This window comes from Euprymna scolopes, chromosome 5 (genome assembly GCF_053919585.1).
Source record: "Euprymna scolopes isolate OS-2025 chromosome 5, ASM5391958v1, whole genome shotgun sequence".
In the NCBI taxonomy this organism is placed as follows: domain Eukaryota; kingdom Metazoa; phylum Mollusca; class Cephalopoda; order Sepiida; family Sepiolidae; genus Euprymna; species Euprymna scolopes.
Genome location: NC_136486.1, coordinates 98,492,122 through 98,515,579, shown reverse-complemented (window position 1 = coordinate 98,515,579; position 23,458 = coordinate 98,492,122). Strand labels below are relative to the sequence as shown.

Below are 23,458 nucleotides of genomic sequence, written 5' to 3'. Positions count from 1 at the left end.
ATTGTACATTTCGTTTTACTAGTTTTTACTTGTATTTTTTGTTATACGTATTGACAATTAGTGTCATAACGTACATGGATGTAGAAGCCAACACAATTTAAAGGTGACTGAACCTTTTATATAGAACGCCAGGAATCCATGTTTGTTACTCGACGTAGGCGATTATTTCAGCTAGTTTAAAACAGATTATTCCTGACAATAAGATCGTGTCAAAAATACGAAGAGGGACTTTTTTTCTAACCTAATATTTTATGGAAAAATGAAAACGCTTAGGCTGAATCTAATGAAAGGATTTTTTTTTCTTTTAAGTTATTAATTCTAATCAATCCTAATTTTGATTGTTTCAGAAAATTCTTAATTGATTCCAGTAATGGTCACCTTCCAGTCATATCAACGCAACAAAACATTAAACTACAGAAAAAAAATAAATAAATAAAATAAAAATAAAACAAAACAACGAACAAAAAACAAAAATAAAACAGAAACACGAAAAGTCAAAGATTAAAAACGCTTTCATAATTAATTTCTGTAAAAGGAGGAAAAAAAATTGTTGAAATGAATTATTTTAATTAGTTTTGAAATGCATGACTCAGCAATTTATCTTTCTTTAGATTTAAAAATGGCAGGTTATTATGGCATCGTAGAAATAGCGTATGGACAATAATTTATTCCCAACTAGCGGGAATGGGAGGGGGAAAACGACCTTGCCCAGTCGTATATGCTTAAATATATTTCAACTCATGCAGATTTTGTATTTATTATTACAGAGTCAATTCTCTATTGAATTTTATATTGTACCTAATATATAGTACTGATTAAAAAAACAAAATGACTTGGGTGCCATCAGCTAGAATCGAAACCAAAACATTTAGCACTACCGTTTGAGCTATCGACAGATAGATAAGAAAAATTCAAAACCAAACCACTTAAAACTATGAATGAATTTGCGCATCCACAAAAATAATAAATGTCAGCAAGTTGAAATGAACATTTTGCATTTCAACTTGCTGACATATTTCTGTATGAATTATTCATCCATCCAAACAAAGATTTTACTTTTAATAAACCATCCTTCGTGTAGATTACTATTTCCTGTTAATTTCAGAAGTTTAATAGTTTAAGGGTTAAATATTTAGACACACACACACACGCACACACACACACACATCTGTTTTATTTATAGAGATGATGAAATCGGCTAAATATTAAGAACTATCAGAGAGTGCAGGAACCAATCTGTCCAACAACCACAGATAAGTTTAAATAAACTAACACACAGACGTTACTTGTGTCAAACTGCTAATACACAGACGTTACTTGTGTCAAACTGCTAACACACAGACGTTACTTGTGTCAAACTGCTAACACACAGACGTTACTTGTGTCAAACTGCTAACACACAGACGTTACTTGTGTCAAACTGCTAACAAACATTTTTTAAAATTTTTATTCAGCCCAAAGAAGGTATATTGCCGCTCAAGTGTAAAGAGATGCTGTGATAGGAGTCAGAGTTTTTTTTAATTTCTGCATGTTTGTATTGTCGGAAAACAGAGAGCAGGAAGAGAATACCGAAAGAAAGTGGTCCAAGGAAAGAAGCTATCAGAGTAGAAAATCTCTGGACATCTAGGGACCTCTATAAAGAGGTGGGATTTTGCTGCTAGTCAAATAGGTTATGAGTATTTAAATTAGGGAGATACAAGTATGGAGAGGTTGTCGGGTCACATTGCATGGTAGTACTTGCAAGATGATGTAACTATGGTGATGTGACAGGGACTAAAGCTTGGCAGGCAGTACGGAACCTATTATGTTAAAAATTCTTTTGAACCCTGCCCAAGAGAGAGGCTAGTGCTTAGTGCACCAATCAAGATGTGGCGGGTTAGGGTTTAGGGTTAGGGTTAATCAAGATGTGGCAATACTACTCCATGTATGTTTTAACATATTTTACTGTTTAGTTTAAAAAAAAAAAAAAAAAAAAAAAAGGCTGCCATATGCATTGCACAAAAATCCTTGATAATCAAAAATCGACAATTAAACAAAATACTGCTAGAACATTGCATTTCGCATGATTGGTGACATTTATTAGATGTGTTTCTACCAGTATTTCGTTTAATTTTGGTATTTTTCAGCGATTATCACGAGTCTTCGTGCAATGCTTATGAAAATAATGTTTTTTCCCTTCTAATTAAACAGAGTAGACGCTGTTTTTAACAATAAATAAATAAATAAATAAATAAATAAATAAATAAATGCTTTAAAATATGTTGAAACGCAAACTTATCCAGATAGTACAGTAACTTATCTTGCCTTTGGTAACAATTTGCTTTTTTCACCCCCTTTTTATTCTGTTAACTAGTTAAAATACCCCCCCACCCCAATTTTTTTTCCAACCAACCATAATGGAAAAATTTATTTGAAGTTGTATCATAATGTAACCGATCCTTCCCTACGCTGTCTATTTTTGTGGCACGACGTTTAAAGTTATGGGATCATAAAAGAACAGCCAATTTTACCTAACCATTAAGTTCTTCCCAAGCACCCCTTCAATTCTCACCCCCCAAAATGAACATATTTAGAAAAGGTTAGTATGTTATGTATTATCAGCAGGGATGGCCAGCGTTGTCCACAGGGTAAAGTTAGCATCAAATATGACAACACAGTTGGAAGGTTCTTTAATTTTTTTTTCTGTTAACCAAAAAGTGCCTTCTGGTGATGCTTGATTTAAATTTCTCAAAGCAATTTGCAATTTTGTATGGTAGAAAAAGACATGAAAAGAAAAACCCTTTTATGTAAATAAAAATAAAATAAACTTTTACAATGATCTATATAATAATCCCTCAGATACAAAGAAAAATTAATTTAAGCAATTTATGTTTTATGTCATTATTATTATGATCATTATGATTAGTAGTATTATTATCATTATTATTAGTATTATTATCATTATTATTATGATCATTATGATTAGTAGTATTACTATCACAGTATTATTATCATTATTATTAGTATTATTATCATTATTATTATGATCATTATTAGTAGTATTATTATTATCACAGTATTATGATCATTATGATTAGTATTATTATTATCACAGTATTATTATCGTTATTATTATGATCATTATTAGTAGTATTATTATTATCACAGTATTATTATCATTATTATTATGATCATTATGATTAGTATTATTATCACAGTATTATTATCATCATCATTATGATTAGTAATATTATTATCACAGTATTATTATCATTATTATTATGATCATTATTATTAGTAGTATTATTATCACAGTATTATTATCATTATTATTCACTGGGAGTTCTCACACAAGTCCTCAATAGAGATTGCTCACTAACAACAACCGGCGGTATTCCCTGGAGTTCAGATGACAAGTACCTCTAGATCACAATACTCTCCACCTCTGTCCGAAATCTTTGGAAACAAATTTGCATCATTACAACAGCCGCTTTCCATTGACATTGGTCTTCACTTGAAATTAAGTGCCAATAAGCTTCCCCAAGGTCCCAATCCTCTTTGCACTCATCCAGTGGAGGCCTGGTTAAAACTCACTCTCTCTCTCTCTCTCTCTCTCTCTCTCTCTCTCTCTCTCTCTCTCTCTCAACGGTTTATTATTATTATTATTATCATTTTACTCACTAGGAGTTTTCACACATTATCAGTGAGTGAGTGAGTGATTGCTCACTGCCAAGAACACCATGAGTCATGAATAGAGTTCTAAAGTTCATACAGATTCTTGACGTAAAAAGAGAAAGTACTCAGTAAAATTCAGTTCTAAAATTAAATAAACTCTTCCGTTCAAAATTTCACACAGATTCTCCCGAGTTGTACAGAAAGATGCCAGAGTTTCACAAGATACACCTGAAGAAGATCAGAAGTTATATTGGTGTGAAAATACTGTGAGAATAACACTTAAGATGAGAACAGTAGTCCGAATAATCAAAACAATATGTATAGGAAAACTCGTCCCTGTAAAACGCCTTAAAATAAGTGAAACCACTAAGAATTTAACCAACGGACACTTAGAAAATCAATATATTTTTTAAAAACCAACAGTAAACAAGTAAACATATATTTTTTTTTAAATATTATGGGGGGGGGGCATAGTCGCTTTTAAAAACAATATCTTCTTCAAGAACGGTCATAAAATACGTTTTCAATGGATATTTATTAAATAAGGGACCAATTTTCATACCTAGCAAAAAGGGACGAGTTTTCCGGGCACATATATTGTTTTTCGTTAGATGAACATTGGTTTGTAGGCTATTAAAAACTAACAATCATAGCATAAAATGAAAATTCAAAAGAATTCCAATGATCATACGTACATTTAGGAAAACATAAATAGAAATTTTACAACCTTAAAACTTCTGTGGAATCCCGGTTGGGAATTTTTGATTTATAGAAACCATGCCATAAACACAAAATATCTTGGATGTCGACTATAGTTAACCGAAGATCGCGTCTATATTGGCCTAATAAGTTATTTAATCATCTTAACAAATCTTGGTTCGCCTGTTTTATTGCTTGTCGATTATTGTTGCATTATATTTCAAGTTTGTATAATCATGCGCGTTGACTTAACCTTAATTTACAAAAGAAAATAAATCTGGAATGAAAAATACTGATAATGGTATTACTTAAACAGAAAAAACTGATAAACAAGCAAGTGTTATAAATTCATTAACAACAACAACAACAAAAAACTGATATTAATAACTTTTCAGTGATTTAAAAAAATACTAGCAAATATATTCATCACCTAAAAAATACTGAAAATGTTTATGAATGGCATAAAAAAACAAAATTGACCGAAAATTCCGTGCTGAATTTTAATGAAAAGTAAAAATAATTTATATTTAATGAAATACTCAGAAATTGTGGATTTTAATATGTTAAGCATTTCTGCTAGTTATCATGGGATTATTAGAAATCAATGCTTTCATTTCGTCATAATCTGTGGAGGGTGAGCATTCTTTATCATTAGGGATGAATTCTTCAATGAACCATTTCCTTACAGTTCTGCCAGTTTAAGCATGTTCATTATAAACTAGACATATCTTTTTGTGTTGCATGAGAGTCAGCTTTGCCTTTATTGAAATAGGAACAACATCAAGTGTCTAGAATGAGTCTTGGAATTTTCCATTTTCAAAAAATTCCAAAATCAGCACAAATCCAATAACACTTTACCGTCTTCCTTGAGATAGCATGAAGTATGCTCTGACCGGAAATGTTAAGTATACTATACCTGTCAATAATTTTGACACGTTCTAACGTGTTGAAACATGAACTAAATAATAAAAAAAAAATGCACAACACTAAAAGTGACAACAGAAATTAAAGAAAGTAAAAAAGAAAAAGAAAGAATTGAGAAAATAAATTTACAACACTTAGAAAAAAAATGAATAAATAAATAAAAGAACCTTGTGTAATTTCAATATCTCAATACTGCCGATGTCTAAAACCAACGAGTCCAACATGACACTATATCTGACATGCAACATTTTTCAAAACGTAAGCACATAGTTTTTAAATTGATTTGGCTTCAGAATGACCTATTTTTTCTTGAAAAATTCAACCAATTTGCTTATTTTATATAATATCTCTAATCAATCATGTACCTATATCAGATTAAAGGTATTCAAGATTAATAACTAATGAATTTAACGAGAATATTAAGAGTGCTCACTAAAAGAAGAGCAAAATATGTTTTTATTAACATAAACAAATTTACATGATTGCAACACTGGATATGCTAATGTGTCAGACAAATAGTCGGTTAAAACCAGAAATCCTCTTCAGGTGACTTAATAAATGTTTGCTTTTCACAGAATAAACCAGTTCTAAAACCAGTCCTGATGAGGACCTTTGGTTTTAACCGACCCTGTAAATTTGTTCATATTAATAAATATATCTTACAAAAAAAAATATCTATTACAAATACCTATATATATATATATTATTAGTTTATGAAACTAGTGTCCATTGTATTTTAAATATAGAAGTATAGAAGTGACCCAAATGAGAAAAATTTATAAGTTCTAATTTATACTCATATTATAAGTACGAGTCATAAAGTAATATTGTGCTACATAGTTCAATACAAATAATAAAATCACCCTGTAAGAGACAGTCTTTAATTTACTCTTTCAGTCTAGCACCTCTTGGCAGACAACATTCTTTCTTTTCTTTTTTTTTTAACCCTAAGTGCTGCACATCAAAATTACTATGAGTTCCTTCCGCACACCATTGCAACAATGATCATATATTATTATTATGATATTCGAAAACGAAGCTTAATCAAAGGGAGGTCACTTATTCTTGTCTAGGGTTGCCAGATTGGTCTTTTAAAAGTCAAATTCTGCGGATTTGGCCTTTTTTTTAACCACTTTCAAAACATAACATATGAACTAAGAAAGAAATACGTAGAATATTATGTAGAGATCTCTTACAAATATATATATATATATATATATATACATATATATAAAAAATAAAATAAGTCTTATACTCCAGGCTCTAAGTCATGTCGCCTCTGCACAACCGAAGCTATAACTATAATTACTTCCCCTCAAAGTAACAATATAATAAATTTTAAAAATGAACTGATCTCTTTCTGTAAACATAACTCCAAATTTAATTATGGCAATTTTGAAATTACATAGTTATTACTTTTACCTTTTATATAGATATATAAAAAATGTTCTTTAACTTTATCGTTTTTTCTACATACTCCTTAATACTTTATAATTTAATAATCCTTTATTTTACTTCTTTATTTCTTCTTTGCATGGCCGGTTTTTTATCTGCATTTTCTGCTTTATTCTTTACACTTTCCTATCTATCTAATATATCAATCTACCCACACTTTCATATCTTGTATGTATATTTACTTATATTTTACTATATGCATTTACTTACTTTTTTCTTGCTTTTTCCTGAATTTGCAGATACCGGCCCTCCTCTCCCCTTATAAGTTTTTATTTTTTATTTTATATTTTATTTACTTATTTATTGTTTATTTATAATTTATTTTTATTTATTTATTAATTAATTTATTTATTTTCCATTTAGTGTCTTCTAACAACTCTTGCTGACATTTTTTTAAGTGATGACCTGTACATTTCAGTTGACCTATATTATTTTGCCCAATTTATTTTTTTCGCGCCTTTAACATTTCCTGTCTGGGTCATTTTGACATTTTTTTCTCTATTTTATATTTAACTCTATCACCATTTAATTTTTTTTTTTCTCTTCTTTTTCTTCCCTGATCTTTCTTATTTATATTTATGTCTCGGTAGTAGAGTGAAAAGCATATCTTATTTTTCTTTTATTAATATTATTGGAATTTTTTCCTTTTTTCCCTTGTACACATTTTTGTGAATTATTCCATGGATTTCTGCCTTTGGATTATTTTGGACCATCTTCCAATTACGGGATTTCCTTGGATTTTAATTGTGCAAATGAAAATTCAATTAACTTTCTTGAAGTTATATATTTGGATTTTATCGTCACTGGATTATTTATCTTCCACCAGACTATCCATTCATGTGTAATCACCTTTTTCTTCACCATATTCCCTCTGCTTCACTTTTTTGTTATCAAGTAAGATCTTTGACTTACTTGTTGTTTCATCAAATACTTTTGCATGCAAAATCCGATACCGCATTTTGCTAATTCCTACCCTCTGATGAGAAGGAAAGTATTTCTTTGAAACTCCGCAGATTAAGGACTATCCACTTATCTAGTGTTTCCTTTTCAGATTAAATATGTTTTTAACTCATTTCAAAGTGTTTTTTAACATGTTCTATTAACTGTTTGCTCGTGTATATATATATATATATATATGTATATATATATATATATATATATATATACACACACACATTATTTGCACAAAATCAAGACAACAAAGGTTGGATTGACAGCAACAAGTAGTGTATTTTTGTTGTCTGTTACAATTGTTTCGCGACCATTCGGACAATTTCAAACCTTATATCGTTTGAAAATATTCACAAGAACGGCCTCTCTTCAGACGTTGGAAAAAAACACTTTTTTAATTAACAATATGGAATCCATTTCCCTTTTAAGGAAAACTATGTGATAAAAGATTTAACTACATTTCTTCCTTCAGAGGTTTTTCTGTTTAAGGATTTTTATCTATATTATATATATATATATATATATATATATATATATATATATATATGACATAAAAAATCCTTAACAAACAGAAAACGGAAAAACCTTTGAAGGAAGAAATGTAGGTAAATCTTTTATCACATAGTTTTCCTTAAAAGGGAAATGGATTCCATATTGTTCATTAAAAAAGTGTTTTTTCTCAACGTCTGAAGAGAGGCCGTTCTTGTGAATATTTTCAAACGATATAAGGTTTGAAATTTTCCGAATGGTTGGAAAACAATTGTAACAAACAACGAAAATACACTACTTGTTGCTGTTAATCCAACCTTTATTGTCTTGATTTTGTGGAAATAATTACAAAAACTGGTAATTTTGAAGCTTACAAATTAAGTCACTGACTTAAAATTTATTGGTATATGAACGGTGTTGCAAAATTTTGAGATTATTGGGGTATGATCTCACACAGTCGGAAGATTCTATTTATAAACGATGCTGCTAAGAACTGACGAATCTAATTAATTCACGTTCTGCTACCAACCAATCAGAAACCAGAATTGCTTCATAAATATTAAACCTTTTCTGGAGCAATTTCACATGTTCTTTCCTGGGTTTCGACACGGTAAGAATATTTTGTTCTGTGGAACTGTCTACTACAAACAAGCCACCTCCCAGGACTTGTGTGTAACAGCGAACCATCTGAAACTGTTCTGAAACTCAAAATGGCTTACATTCCTAGAGGTTATGGGCCCAGTTCAGTGTACAAAGAAATAATTTTGGGTTTTCCTTTCGATAAATAATGCTCTCTCAATATGCTTAATGCTTTGCAGCCGTCGTCCAGGGCTTCTCTCATTACTAGTGATAGACTTCGGTCATCTAAACACTGTATTAATTCTGCAAAGACAGTTGCGTTCTTTTTAATGAAGTTGGGGTCGTTTCTGTTTTCAGGTTATGTTTGTAGTACTTTGTGTAGCTTTTGGATTCGTAGATATCCCAGAAATTTAACTTGCCACAATTCGAATTTTGATTCGGATCCATCGAAATAAAGACGATTACCAAATTCTCAATTGTATAAACATAATAAAATTTGAAATATTATAAATAAGATATATATATAGATAGATCTAGTAAAAAATCGATATATCTGCAACTAATTATATATATATATATATGCATATATATTGATAGATACATATATATATTTCTTAATATATATATATATTTCTTATATATATATATATATATATATATATATTACAAAAATATATTTCTTACTAAAAATTATTTGTACAAAACTTACTCATTTTTCATAACTCGTGTCAATATGTGAATTACATTTGCCAATCATACTTATACAAAAATACGTTTTGAGTGTTGTCAGACATGGTCTCATATTAAACACGCTCATTTCACAAGCCAGCAAAATTGGGATCCTGAATTTACACTCGGTCATATAATACAGACAAAAACATCTACATGCAAAATCCAGAGGGTCTTTTTTTCCTTCTTGAAGTATAGTAAAGAATAATAGTTATATAATAACCTACAAAGGTGAAAAATCCCAGCATGCACCATGATAGACTGGTAATAAACCACAGCTTCCGGCATGAATTCCTAGTGCTTATGGATTACATTAGCTATCCATATGAAGTGTAATGGCTGACGAACTCTAAGACAATATATATCGACCATCTGAAAATTCTAATCAACTCCAACAAGTGTTGATACCGACAATATCCAAAGAAGAGAATTATAGATAGAAAGATACACATATCATATATACAAATATAAATATATATGTATATAAATACATATGTAAAGATATACATATATATTTTTTTTATGTATATATATATACCTGGTTAGTAATCCATGATCTGTTAGAGGGAAGACTTCTTCTGGATGAGAAAGGGTTCCTTTGTATATCTCCACTTGAATTAGTTCGGCAGGTAGAATTAATAGAACAGGAAGAAGATAATGCATCCAGGTGGGGTAAACTGTCTTCATGGGAGAAACTGTGCAGGGACTCATGGTCCTCGACTTGAGAAAATGACAGCGGCAGGAAGACCTGAGTGAGATAGACCCGGAGGAATATAGTGTGAAATCTAGTTGAGATAGTTCAGGGGGTCAGAGGCCTGACATTTAGAACCAACAACGATGCCAAATAAACAACAACAACAATAACAAAAAACCTGATCATGGAGATTCGGGAATGAAGAAATGATGAGTAGCAGAGAGTTGAAATGTGAAATTTAAAACAAAATTTCAAGTTTTGAAATATTCGGATACATCATAAGAGTTAAAACTATATTATTAAAAAAAGATGTTTTTAAAAATTTTGTTGATTGAAAAAACTAAAATTGCCGTAATACTGGGATGTATCGTAAGATTTAAAAGAATATATATATATATATATATATATATATATATATATATATATTTTAAAAAATTTGACTTAAAAAAGAAAAATTATAAACTTGCTGTTATATTTGGATACATCGCAAAGAGCTAAAAATATATATTAAAATAAGAAAAAATTAAATTTTTTTTTTAATTTCTGGAATATTTAGATGTCTCATTAGTGTTAAAAGAATATATATATTAAAAAAAATTAATTAACAAAAAAAAAAAAAAAAAGAAAGAAATCTGCTAGAAGATTGGATGTATCGTTAGTGTTAAAGTAAAATAATAAATAAAAAATGTATATTCTTAATAGCTTTTTTTCACCTGACCACCCTAAAACAATTATTTTGAGAAAAATGTGTATATAGTTAGGTTTACCTTTTTTTCTATACATGGAATGATAGCTTACACGATAACAGGACGGTTTGCTATTGGATAATCTAGTTAATTTTTTACCAAATGTAAGAGACATGCTGTAAAAGACCATATGTGTTTTTTTTTTATCTATCTTTTCAGCCAGATTGTTTATGTGATAACATCAATGTTAACTTTTGCTCATAGTCTTCTTGGCCTTTGGGCAAAGATCAAAGTGTAGTATCTGTTCCGGCAGATACTGCACTTAAGATAATTTGTACCAGTCAATGGAGGGGAAACCCTCTATACTGGGACAATTATTATTTTTGGTAACCAGAGTGCCCCCTTTTTGCCTACTTTAAGGGGAGCTGGTTTTTACCTCACATTAAAAACGGCCTTGTGCCTAATTTGCTCAGTGGGGGAGCAAATAAACACCATCTGTTCTTCATATGCTACATTTAAATTTCATGTTCTCTGTCAGTGGAGGAGAAATCCTTCACGACTGAGACAATTTTGCATTTTTGTTCCTTTCACCACGTTAAAAGACAAACCTGATGTCTAACTCTGTCCCGTGGGGAGGCAAAGTAAATAGGTACTCTTGTTCATTGTCCTTACTAGATCTGTGACATGTCTTTGAAACCAAAATACTTCCCTACCAGACCCACAACATGTTCAAGTTCACCTTGTATTATATCCACATACAGGAAGTGATATGTATGCATATTTTTGTGTGTGTGTGAGGCAGGGTGTTATTGCTTATGTATTCATTCTTATAATAATAATAACATAATTATAATAATAGGTTGATTTTTTTTTTTTAATAAATATAATCGTCTATCTGAATTTGGACGTTGTATAATTTTTTAATGTCGTAAGCTGATGTTTTTTGTATAGGTAATTATGAAGAATGTCTTATGTTTACAATCTTCCGAACTGGAATAAGTACTTTTTTTTTTTTTAAAGAAACTGAATGGAAATACATTTTTTCTTGTTAATGAAAAAATATGGTGCAAGGATACAAAAAGAAAAATTGGCCACTAAGAATGAATACAATTTAGCAATTTTAAAACTTTGTACCATTAAAAATAACATTTTTATCTCTATATAAATAAAATGAACTCATTTTTTCCCGTCTGATTTTGACATTAATAGGATTAAAAATCAAGATATTTCATGCAAATATAATATGCACAAACGGCAGAACAATATCTGAGGTGTGTTATAGGCTTATTATTTCTCAAATTCCTCGATAATCTTAGATTTCTATACTTTTTCTGCTGAGAAGTCACGGCCAAAATCGGTTAAGATCAATGGAAGTGGTAAAATATTTTCTCTCTAATAAATTCCTCCTCCCCCTGCCACCACTTAACACCGTTTGGGGATCGTTCACAAGGAACAGTTGAGAAGAGAACACCGGTTTGGCTTCGTAGTTCTTTCATGTGAAGTTATTTAAAATCACTAAACTAAGCTGCAGTGCTCTGTGGCGTAGTGGTTAGCGTGCTGGACAATTCACATTATATTTTCACGTTCGCGCCGACCTACCGTAGTCGTTTTTTTTCCTAAACAACTGGAATGGACTTTTCTTGGTGGCCGAACTGTTAACGTTGCAGATGTTTTTTTTTGTTTTTTTTTTCACACTTTATTTTCCTACTTTTACTCATGACTCCGGGTTTGATCCTTCCTACTTACCTACCATAACATTTTTTAAAACTCCCCCCCCCCGTCCCGGAAACAAACACTCGGGCAACGCCGGGTACCCCCGCTAGTAATAAAATAAATGATGAAAAAGATACTTTGAAAGTAAAGGAAAGGATGATTAGTTCACTTACATATGTGATGTATGGAATGAACCATTTAAGAGTGCATATGCATCAACAAGATTGTCTTTTTAGTGAACGCTATTTAATAGCCAAACCAAAATACGATATAATCGCATTGACACACCGGTTCTCGTCAGATCACCGAAGTTAAGCAACGTTGAGCCTGGTTAGTACCAGATGGGTGACAATTTGGGGATTCTAAGTGCTGTATGTGCTCTCCGTTTATCTCGGCATTTGTTTCCAGTTGTCCTGTACATACACTTCACTTGCCACTGGTATTTAACAATGTTGACTCAGGAGAGGTGTGGTTGGAGATTGCGCACCTCCTGCCACAAATATTTCATGCACAGGCACCCCTTCATGGATATCCATAGTCTGTTAAAGACTGAAGGAACCCTCCTCCATTTAATAGAACCAATAATGATGCCAAACAAAGAAACATCATCTCAGAGTCAAAAATGAAGAACGCAGTAGAGATTTGAAATTTAAAAAAGATAAATGGTTAAAATATTTTATTGTATCGTACGAGGTAAAAATTATATATTTTACAAAAAAAAAAGTGTTTTTAAATAAAAATTGTGGATGAAGTATACAGGATGGACCATAATACATAAAAAGTAACCTATTTAAGAGTATGCCATTAAAAAATAAGGTATGCCATTAAAACAAGAATCATCCATTTACTAATAGATAAAAACTTGTTAATTTAAGATTAATGATTAAGAATAGGGTGACTCACTTAAGTGCACACCATTAAATAAACACTAATCCAATTAGGTGTAAAACCATTAAAACTTTGGCGGTGAATCCCATTAAAAATTACAATACAACCAAATCTCCAGACTCCTAGAAATCATGGATTATTCTACGAGGGGAAAAAGCAAGGTCTAGTTTGGCATGAATTAACAATTACTATAAACTTTCGAATACTGTATACTATCAAGGCAAAACTTCATGTAAATTTTTTTTTTTAATATCCATGAAAACATAAAAAAAAACACAAAAATAACAATGGCGAAATAGATTTAAAATCATTCAGTTTTGAATGTTCAGAAAAATTCGTTTGTAGATCGATAACAGCTCATTGGGTAGACTTAAAAATCAATACAGTCTTCATTTAGAAAAACTGATAGCACATACATCGAAACGTGTTAGCTTTTCATTGCTTCGAAACTGACATGAAATAACAGCATGATACAACTTTGATCTGTGAATTTATATATACGTGCGTGTAAATTCAATTTCTTCATTTTTCTTTCACTCTCGTATGTACTCAAGAAAACACAGAATACAACATGGCGTCCTGCGTGTTGAAGGAGAGCCCCCCCTCCTCCGGACACGTGACGTGCGTCACTGTACAAGGCAAACAGAATATAAAAATATTCTTATTTTTCAGGATACAATAGGTATTGAACTCGCTCTGCTAATTTCGTAGTCAATGTCTGTACTAATTATACCCATTCGAACCCAGTTCTTCTCAATAGTTGACACCTCATGAAATGGGATGCCAGAAGATGTCTCATCTCTCGGAATATTATTCGTCATCGGACATTTTTTTTTTCTTTTTCATGATTTTACACCCATTTTCTTTTATTTCAAATTTTTACTCTTTGGAATGATTGACTTATTTGCCTGTTGCTCATTAAAGACTTTTTTTTTTTTAATTCAATATTATTATTATTATTATTATTATTATTATGATTATTATTCATTCTTTCTCTCTATTCCTTTATGTTTTTCTTTGAATCAAAAGTTCCTTTTTATGTGACAAAATTGTTTTATCTAAAAGAGATGTAAATAATATAAAAAAAAAATCATAAAAAAGATGGATCCATTCTGTCTATGAGTCATAGACAAACACCCATCAAAAATAATAATTAAATCTTTGTAGTGCGAGGGGGAGAGGAGGATCTACACGAATATTGTTTTAGCATCTACCCCCCTCCCCCCGGCTCACATTTTATCACCATCTGATGATTCGTTTTTTTTTTTGGGGGGGGGGTTCTTTTGTTTTTTGCTTTTTTTTTTTTTTTTCATTTTTTTTCTACTTTAAGTCAATGTAGAAATGATTACATTTAATTTTAAGACTATTTCCATATTAAAAAAAAAAAAAAAATGAAAAAACTCTTAAATCTTGTTATATTAAAATATTTTCTTTTCATTTTTTCCGCATTTTTCTTGATTGTTAGATTAAACTATCCTGAGTTTTGAATATGAATTTAAAAAAAATTATATTATTTGACCTTTTTTTTTTTTTTTTACATGAAGATTATTTTAGAACCTTACAGCTGTCTGTTTCTCATCACACTCTTAATCCAGCAAGAAAATGAACTATGAGTTCATCATAACCACACAATATACGTGAGTAGCCATTTTACAGTACCTTTCAAAACTAAATTCTATAGAGCATAGTCATAGGTTAATAACTAGAATGGCTTCTTCACACGTCAGATTAACTAAAAGGCATTAAAATAAATAAATAAATTGCGTTTTTGGTAAGAATTTAAATCTGAATAAGAAAAATGGTGCTTTCCAGGCATCTAGATGATTATGGCTATTATTATCATCATAATATTGAGAGGTAACGGTGGTTTATGACACAGACTGACAACCTGGGTGTGCTAAGGTTGAATCGAGTTCATTCCACAGAAACGCTTTCATTTAGGATGTTAGTAACCTTCACGTGGTTCTTCCTGCGAGTAGTACTCGATGTCTTTCTAGAAAAAATTCCAACTACAAAGATATCGGGAGAGGGGAGATGCTAACAATACGATCATCTGACGCATACATAATAAATGAATGGGTCATAATATTAATAAAGCTGAAATATTAATAAAAATCCTTGAGTGCAGAAACTCCCATAATAGTGATGAACACACACGCACTACAAAAATACTCATATCAGGATGACTAAAATTAATTCTCCAAACGGAACAAATTGGCACCACATTCTTATGAAGATTAAGATTGTTGTAAGTTTCATAGTTGATTGATTCACTGAAAAATATTTAACAAACACAAATACTTAACTCTCCGGTATTCTTGGCCCATATTCCATAGATCAACATATAATTCTACTAAATATATCTTTAGAATCCTTATTACAATTTAATTTTCATCAAAATCTATTACATGATTTTAGTTCTAAAAAAAAAAAAAAAGGGTCCAAAATTTAAGACTTTAGCGGTTTTAAGAAATTGAAATCCAGGGAACCATACTTAATTAGTGATGTAATGACTACAGATAAAATTCAATGCAAATCGGAAATATCTGAATTTCGAAATGAGGTTGTGCTCATATTATGCACCCTAAAAACCAAACTAAAATCCTTTAAAGAAGCTAAAATTCCGGGAGTATTTATTAGTTAATGCCTAATACCTACTGTTAAAGTTTCACAAAAATCAAAACATTTGAATTTTCAAGAAGGGCTTGAATCCCATCTTGGCCTCATTTGTATAGAACTAAATCAGACTAAATATAGCCCACATTACCTATTGTCTACACAAATATACATACAATATCATTGAAAAAGAGGAAGCCGAGATGAGATGGGTACTCCTAGTTCATCCTGTAACCGTGCTGGAGGAAAAAAGGGGCACAAAAGTAAAAAGAAAAGGTGGATGAACCACTTGGGGAGTGGACTGGGAAGAACTCTGACACAACTCAGGCAACCGTCTACAACCACCATAAGTGAAAACAGCTGCTATTGCCTTCATGACAGCAGTGCCTAAAAAAAGCCTAATGGATTTCAGGGTGTAGTAAATTGGGTTTAAAAGTATCTGATGCTCCCTGCAGATATCTAAACGGCCAATTATTGAATATTATGGCTGAGTTTTTTTTTTTTTTTTTTTTTTTTTGTGTCCTATATATTTTAATCACAAAAATACATGCTAAAATATTCCTCAATGTTGGTACTAAGTTATGCTTGGAAAACAAAAATTGTTTTAATTAACTTACCAAATGACCCATCTCTTAATAGGTTTCTAGTTATAATTCTCACTACTTTTTTATTTTCTATGCTAACTATCACTCTCACTGCGGTCACCCAGTCTAAGGTAATAAATGAAAGAACAAAAAATAAGTAGATTGAAATGGTCAGTTATAAACAAAAAGAGAATACCACCATTTATTGTAATATTATTATCTAACCTATTGCGGTGGATGTTAGAACTATTAGAGAATGGTTGAATCAACAGAGAGAGAGAGAAAGCAAGAGAACGACATAGATAGCCAATGATTCTTCAGTTAGTTATAATTGGTTCAAATATTTAAGGACAGATATTCTTTAGAAATTAAGCCAAGAAACAGAGTTTAGCTTAGTTGTTGATTATGAGGGTTAAAAAATACAAAGCAGGGAAGAAATCAACCATTATCACTTTAAGAACTTCAGAATAGCTAAAATATACCAACAGGTACAATATAGGCGACATTACATGTCAAGAAAAAGAAGGCAAGAAAAAATCCCAAGAAAAAAACCCCTAAAGTTTAAAAAAAAAATGCTGAAAAAAAAAAGCACAAATGTATAGAAAAATGCTAAGAAACAACACCCATTAAGTCTAGAAAAAATGATAAGAAAAAATCCACAAAGTCTAGAAAAAAATACCTCCTACCAGGAGTTTATGAGACTGACTATAATTTTGTCTTCCAAAATAATATTTACAGAAATTAAAGTAACAATCTCATCAGAAATCATATATACTAACAAAAATATGCGACCATATATCATTGCCCCTCCCCCTCCCTAAAAAAGAAGGTAATGCCTGGCAGGATGGCGTCATAGAGCAGATACTACGCTATTCTCCTACCTCAAAGGAGGCGGTAAAGTTTTCTGAGAGGATGGTTTCATTTAACTTGTACTGAATAGATACTACACTGCCTACATCATCCCCAAAAGAGAGGAGGAATGTCTTGGAAGGTATCATGACAGACGAACATATATTAACCCGTTTCCTCAAAATAAACATTGGAAGATAGTACATTACTAATAGTAAACTGAATTCAGCATTAAAAGATTATCAAATCAAAAGAAGCAATAGTGTAGTTTCGACATCAGACAGATATCAAATTTCAATTAGTAATATTTAGAACTAGCAGTTCAGGCCGGCTTTGCTCGGGCCCTATGTACTGTTCATAACTTTATGTGTGTATATATATATATATATATATATATATATATATATATATTAAAAAGTTTGATTCATTTCTAGGTAAGCTATATCTAAAATTTCAAGTGTTTAGACCCAAAATTGGTGGAGGAGTTTAGTAGAGTCTTCAAAAGCCAACTCTTTCAACTTTTACCTCTTGGCAGCTAAATTTTCGCCCAAAATCTGATTAAAACGCTTGCTGCATGTCTGAATACCCTTTATGTAAAATTTTAAATGTTTAGACCAAAATTTGGCCGAGTAATTTGGTAGAGACTGCAGAGGTTAAACTTTTTTAATATTGACCCCAATTTGGACCCCTTAACATTTGTTTTGGGCTCAAATAAAATTAAAAACTTTGATCCATGTCCAAGTAACCTACATCTAAAATTTCAAGTGTTTAGACCCAAAATTGGCGGAGGAGTTTGGTAGAGTTGTCAAAGGTCAAATCGTTGAACTTGGACCTCTTGACAGCCAACTTTCTGGCCGAAAACTGATTAAAAGGATTTTCCCAAATCTCAATACCCCTTATGTCAAATCTCGAGTCTGTAGACTGAAAATTGACAGAGTCGTATGGTAGGGAAATGTACACAGACAGACAATTTCACGTTTATAGATATACTAGCGAGGGGTACCCGGCGTTACCTGGGTGTTTGGAGGTGTGTGTGGAAACTCCGGGGGGAGGGGTTAAAAAAAAAGTAAGTATGAGGATCGAACCCGAACCCTTGAGGCAAAGTTGTAAATTAAAGTGTGGAAGAAGAGAAGAAAAAAAAAAAAAAAAAAAACGTGCGACGTTAACCATTGTCCCACCGCGAGATGCTAACGGAAACACGTTTGAATTTATTTAATTACTTGGATTTGGCAGGTGCCCGTTTTAATGAGTTAATGAGGTCAAGTTTGACTGCAGGATAGTATTTTTTATTTTTATTTTCCCAAGATGTTATAGGAAAAGACTAACTCACATGCGGCGTGCGACAAATGTTGAATATTTATCTTCCCGAAATCGAGCAAATTAAATAGACAGGCGAGGTTCGTTGTTAACTCTGAGATATTACGATTTATATGTGATATAAAAAGTTTTAAAAAGTTGTGAACCGATCGACCGCTTCTCTGAAAAAAGCCTTTTGTAGACATACAGAAAAAGCGAACACACATACATACATACATTTTAGCTTTTATATTTATAGATAGATTATATGGGGGGAGGAGGCATATTGATAAATTCATATGTCATTGGCAACATTCCCATGTTAAGAAGGCTTTTGGAATAGACACCCCATTTTGGTAGTGTGGGTGACTGTCAAAATATTTGCCATAAATTTAAACCTTGATAATCTCTATCAAGATCCCCACGCACAAATACTATGAACCAACAAAGGAGTTAAGAGGTGGCCGTGTCGGTTGGATCAGATGTTCTTAATCAGCATAGCGGAAAACCTATAAAAGTCGTCATTTTGAAGGATAGTGTGTAGGTGGATCTAAGGTAAAAATTTCTCAACTAAAAAAATCCTTTATAATCAATCACCCGCACCTCGTAAAAACAGTAAAGTACCGTTGATAGTGTTGTTGCTGCCGCTGCTGATACTGTCCAGCTCCCAAGCTCCTCATGGTAAGAACGGCTTTCGGAACAGACACCTTCAACCTCTTCATATTAAGAACGGCTTTCAGAACTGACCTCCCCCAACTTGTCACCTGAAACATCCCCATATTAAGAACGGCTCTCAGAATAGATTCGTTCAAATTTTCATGCCATAATGTAGGACGCTGAAACCAAATATTACAAAAAAAGAAAGTTTGTCTTGCTTACTAAGATTCATTCATTTAGTCATCTCATAATTTTGGACGCTAAAAACAAACATTAAAAAAGTGGGCACTTCTGCATGTCAGTGACACGAGGCGAATGTGTGTATTTTAGTTTCAAGAACCACTGAGAGATGTCACTTATCAGCCAAATAACAGGGGTCAATAATTCTTCCTTTTTTAAAAGTGCGTGCAAACTAAAGCTATTTTGCTACATTTTTATACAATCTTTCTGTACAAAGAAAAATTATTATCAAACCTCTATAAATGTTTTATGTTTTTAAAAATTAAATTTTTTCTACATTTTTATACAACCTTAGCGTAACAAAAAAAAACACAAATAATTCTAAAAATAATTCGTAAATATTTCATGTTTTTATCATATATATTTTTTATTTTCAGTTATTAATCACTTATTGAAAAGAAATATTAATACATTAAGATTATATTTTGATACATTTTTATACAATAAATAGGTACTTGTACAGTTTAATCAAAACATTAAAAAATGAAAATATCGAAAAAAAAGTTATATTTTCCATATTCGTTTTGGACTGAAGATCTCCGAAAAAAAAAAATTTCATTTATTTTTATTTTACAGCAGAAAAACACGTTTTTATGAGAGCGCGTTGAAGTCAGCCATTATGAAATTTGTTGAACACACCACAGGGAGATAACTCCAGTTAAAGCGCCAACACTCCCTCCCCATCTTTATTAATAGCTTTTCTTCCTAAAAATTTAACCTTTTGCTCGGTATCATAGCAAATTGTTTTTTCGCTGTAAAACAAAAACTACTTGATGAAATTAAGTGAATTTTTTTTTTAGGAGAACTTCGTTCCATAATGAATACGTACAATATAACCTTTTTTCGATATTTTCATTTTTTTAATGTCTTGATTAAACTGTACAAGTACCAATAAACGTTTCGATTTTCATATATTTTTGTGTTATCATAGACACTTGTTTATATTTGAAGTTCACAGAATGGCCACTAGACGTCATTTCTCTTTCAAAGATAACTCGTCTCTGTTGCTAATATGTCATTGTCATGCAGAAGTGCCAAAAAGTGAAGTTCTTCTCGATTATTAAGATTCGTTCATTTAGTCACCTTATAATTTTGGACGCAAAAAAACAAACATTAAAAAAAGGAAATCCGTGTTGTTTATTAAGATTCATTCATTTTGTCATTCAATAATTTAGGACGCTGGAAACAAACATTATAAAAAAAAAAGCTTGTCTAGCTAAATGTGAGGGTGTAACTACGAAAAATTATGATTATGAGAGTTCTAGCATATTTTTATTTGGTTCAATATTCAGAAAAATTTTTATTCATGTAGAGGTAGAGTCCATGTTGTTGAATCTGTGAAGTGTTCATTTTTAGTATGAATGTGTGATCCGGAATAACAGATTTTTATGTTTTCAGCCAATGAAATACCTGGAATGTAAGTGGGGAGAAATCATTATTTTCAAACAGGGAAGTGTAAAGGTAGTTGTATGCCTATCAGTGTATGATGCAGTTAATAAGGGTGTCATGGCAATATATCTATATTGTGTATATTTTTATCCGGTCTTCACTAAGGTGGTGGGAGTACTTTTGGGGGAGAGGGAAAAATATGAACCATTTCATCTAAATATGTTGTCGGTCGTGATGATTGCGCTCGTAAAATGTAATGTAAGATTTTATTATAATGAATAAATGTGTTTGTAATGGCGTGCGAAAGTTACATAAGATTTTGGGTAACAGTTCAAACATAAAAAAATTGTATATGGCATCTATTAGTGCAAACCTACGGTAATTTGGTTTAGAGGGAAATTTCTGCAATTAAAATAATATATATATATATATATAGGATATATATAGGATGAATATGAGTATTTTATGTATATATTTATATATGTATCGCTGTACATATGTGTAGAAGTAAAAATTATATATGTATAACTATGCATATGTTTTGTATGTTTATGTCTAAGTATATGTATATGTGTACGTGCACTAGGGAAAGAGAGGAGAGAGAAAAAGAGATGTGTGTGTTTAGATAACATTGAATCAATATTTGAAATTAGTAAAAGGAATAAAAAAGAAAAAAAAAAGAGAAAGAAAAGAGAAAGAGAAAGAAAAGAAAAAGAAAAAGAAAGGAAAAAGAAAGGAAAAAGGAAAAAGAAAGAAAAAAGGGAGAAGGGAGAAAAAAGCGAGAAAAGAGGAAAGGGAGCAAAAAGAAAAAGAAAAAAGAAAAGGGAGAAAAAGTAAAGAAAAAACGTAAAGAAAAAACATGTTAAGAAAAAACAAAAAATAAAAAAATGTAAAGAAAAAACCGTCAAAATACAAAGAAAAAACTATATGGCCTGGACAGCTTCATTGCTGTGGAAAATAGAAACATTTCAGAATCATGCTAGATTCATAACAACAGATTTACAGATCACATCACAATTAAAGAACTTCATCAGATTTTAATGCTATCGGTGTTCCCCTCTCTTAGAAAGTGGGGAAGAAAGAGAAAAATTATGACAAAAGAAAGGGGAAGTGGGTTCATTGGGAGAACAATGGTATAAGAAATGGGGCTGGTGGAAAGACAATGACTAGGAAGTTGTTCACCAAGGACGACAAAAGGAAGCTGGAAAGGGATTGTTGTTGAACATGTGGTAATAATTGGGACAAAGAAGGTTAATATGGTTAGAGTTAGTTTACATTCACTTTTAGGCATGGCAATGAGTTCTGTGACAGTTCATGATGGTTATGTTGGGGACAGTTTTGGGGTTGTGACGGCTGACTACAGAGTTGAGCACAGTTGCCAGTTGGACACAGTTGAGGACAATTATGAACTGAAGATGGTAGGAGGAGATGGGGGAAATGAATTGATCAACCAACTATCACAGCCTCAACAGTAGATTTGAACCTTAACTTGTAGAAGGTCGATAGTGTCACACACACAGAGTGCAACTGGTATCTGTAGAATGTGTCAGAGTTTGTATTTTAATTCTTTTTCATATTCTCTTCTGGCCATATCGTTGTCTCTCACATTTGTGCCTATTGAGAGGGGAGGGGCGTGCACAAGTTCACAAGTATAAACTTATGAACTCATGTGTGCCTCTCTCAACAGCCGCCAATGTAATGTAACGTTGTCTGGGAATGAACATCTTGTGGCCTCAGTTGCAAAGCAGACAAAGAATAGAAAGAAACTTTTTTTCGTACAACATTTATTTCCTCATTATTGCTGTGACGTTTCTCATATGTTTGTCTTCTCAAGTGTCATTCACGCCTCTCACATGACCTCTGTCTCTAACGGGATCTCCTTTCTAATATATTTATTTTTCCCCACCGGTGATGTCATTCTGCATGCATACGTGCATCTGCACTATATCACAGTGACAGACAACGACATAGCCAGAAGATGGAAAAAGAAGAAGACCATAGAAACAACGTTGGGGGTTGGCATTTGTTGTCAAACGGGGGAGCACATGATTATCACATAAGATCACAACTCTAGCATCTTAATCATATAACAAAAAAAAAATTACAATCAATGGAAAATACTTTCTCATGCAAATACACAGTCTAATCTGAAGGTAACAAAACATAAAACAATATTGTGTTAGATAGCGAAGGGGTTGTTTTGATGGTATGAGTGAAACCCTACAGGTAAGTGAGTTCTGACTGTGATGGGGCCTTTAGTCTCTTTTTAGTGGGTAACTTAAGCAAGCGGATGTGAAATGTCACTATTTCTGAGGGGATCTAGCATTTGTATCGAGCAAGCGTGTTATAGAAAATTATCTCCTGCT

The 23,458-nt window shown here is 31.7% G+C and overlaps 1 protein-coding gene across 6 annotated transcripts in view; it reads right to left on the bottom strand.

Annotated features, from left to right (window-relative positions):
- Window positions 1-23,458, bottom strand: part of LOC145276933 (multiple PDZ domain protein-like) — a 521,741-nt gene that overhangs the window by 121,939 nt on the left and 376,344 nt on the right. For 4 of the 6 annotated variants that reach the window (XM_080128414.1, XM_080128417.1, XM_080128418.1 and 1 more), the window contains exon 3: window positions 10,019-10,228. The exons of the other annotated variants lie outside the window; for them this stretch is intronic. In XM_080128414.1, coding sequence (XP_079984540.1) covers window positions 10,019-10,228 — 210 coding nt within the window. The remainder of the gene's footprint in view (window positions 1-10,018; window positions 10,229-23,458) is intronic. 6 annotated transcript variants of the gene reach the window in all.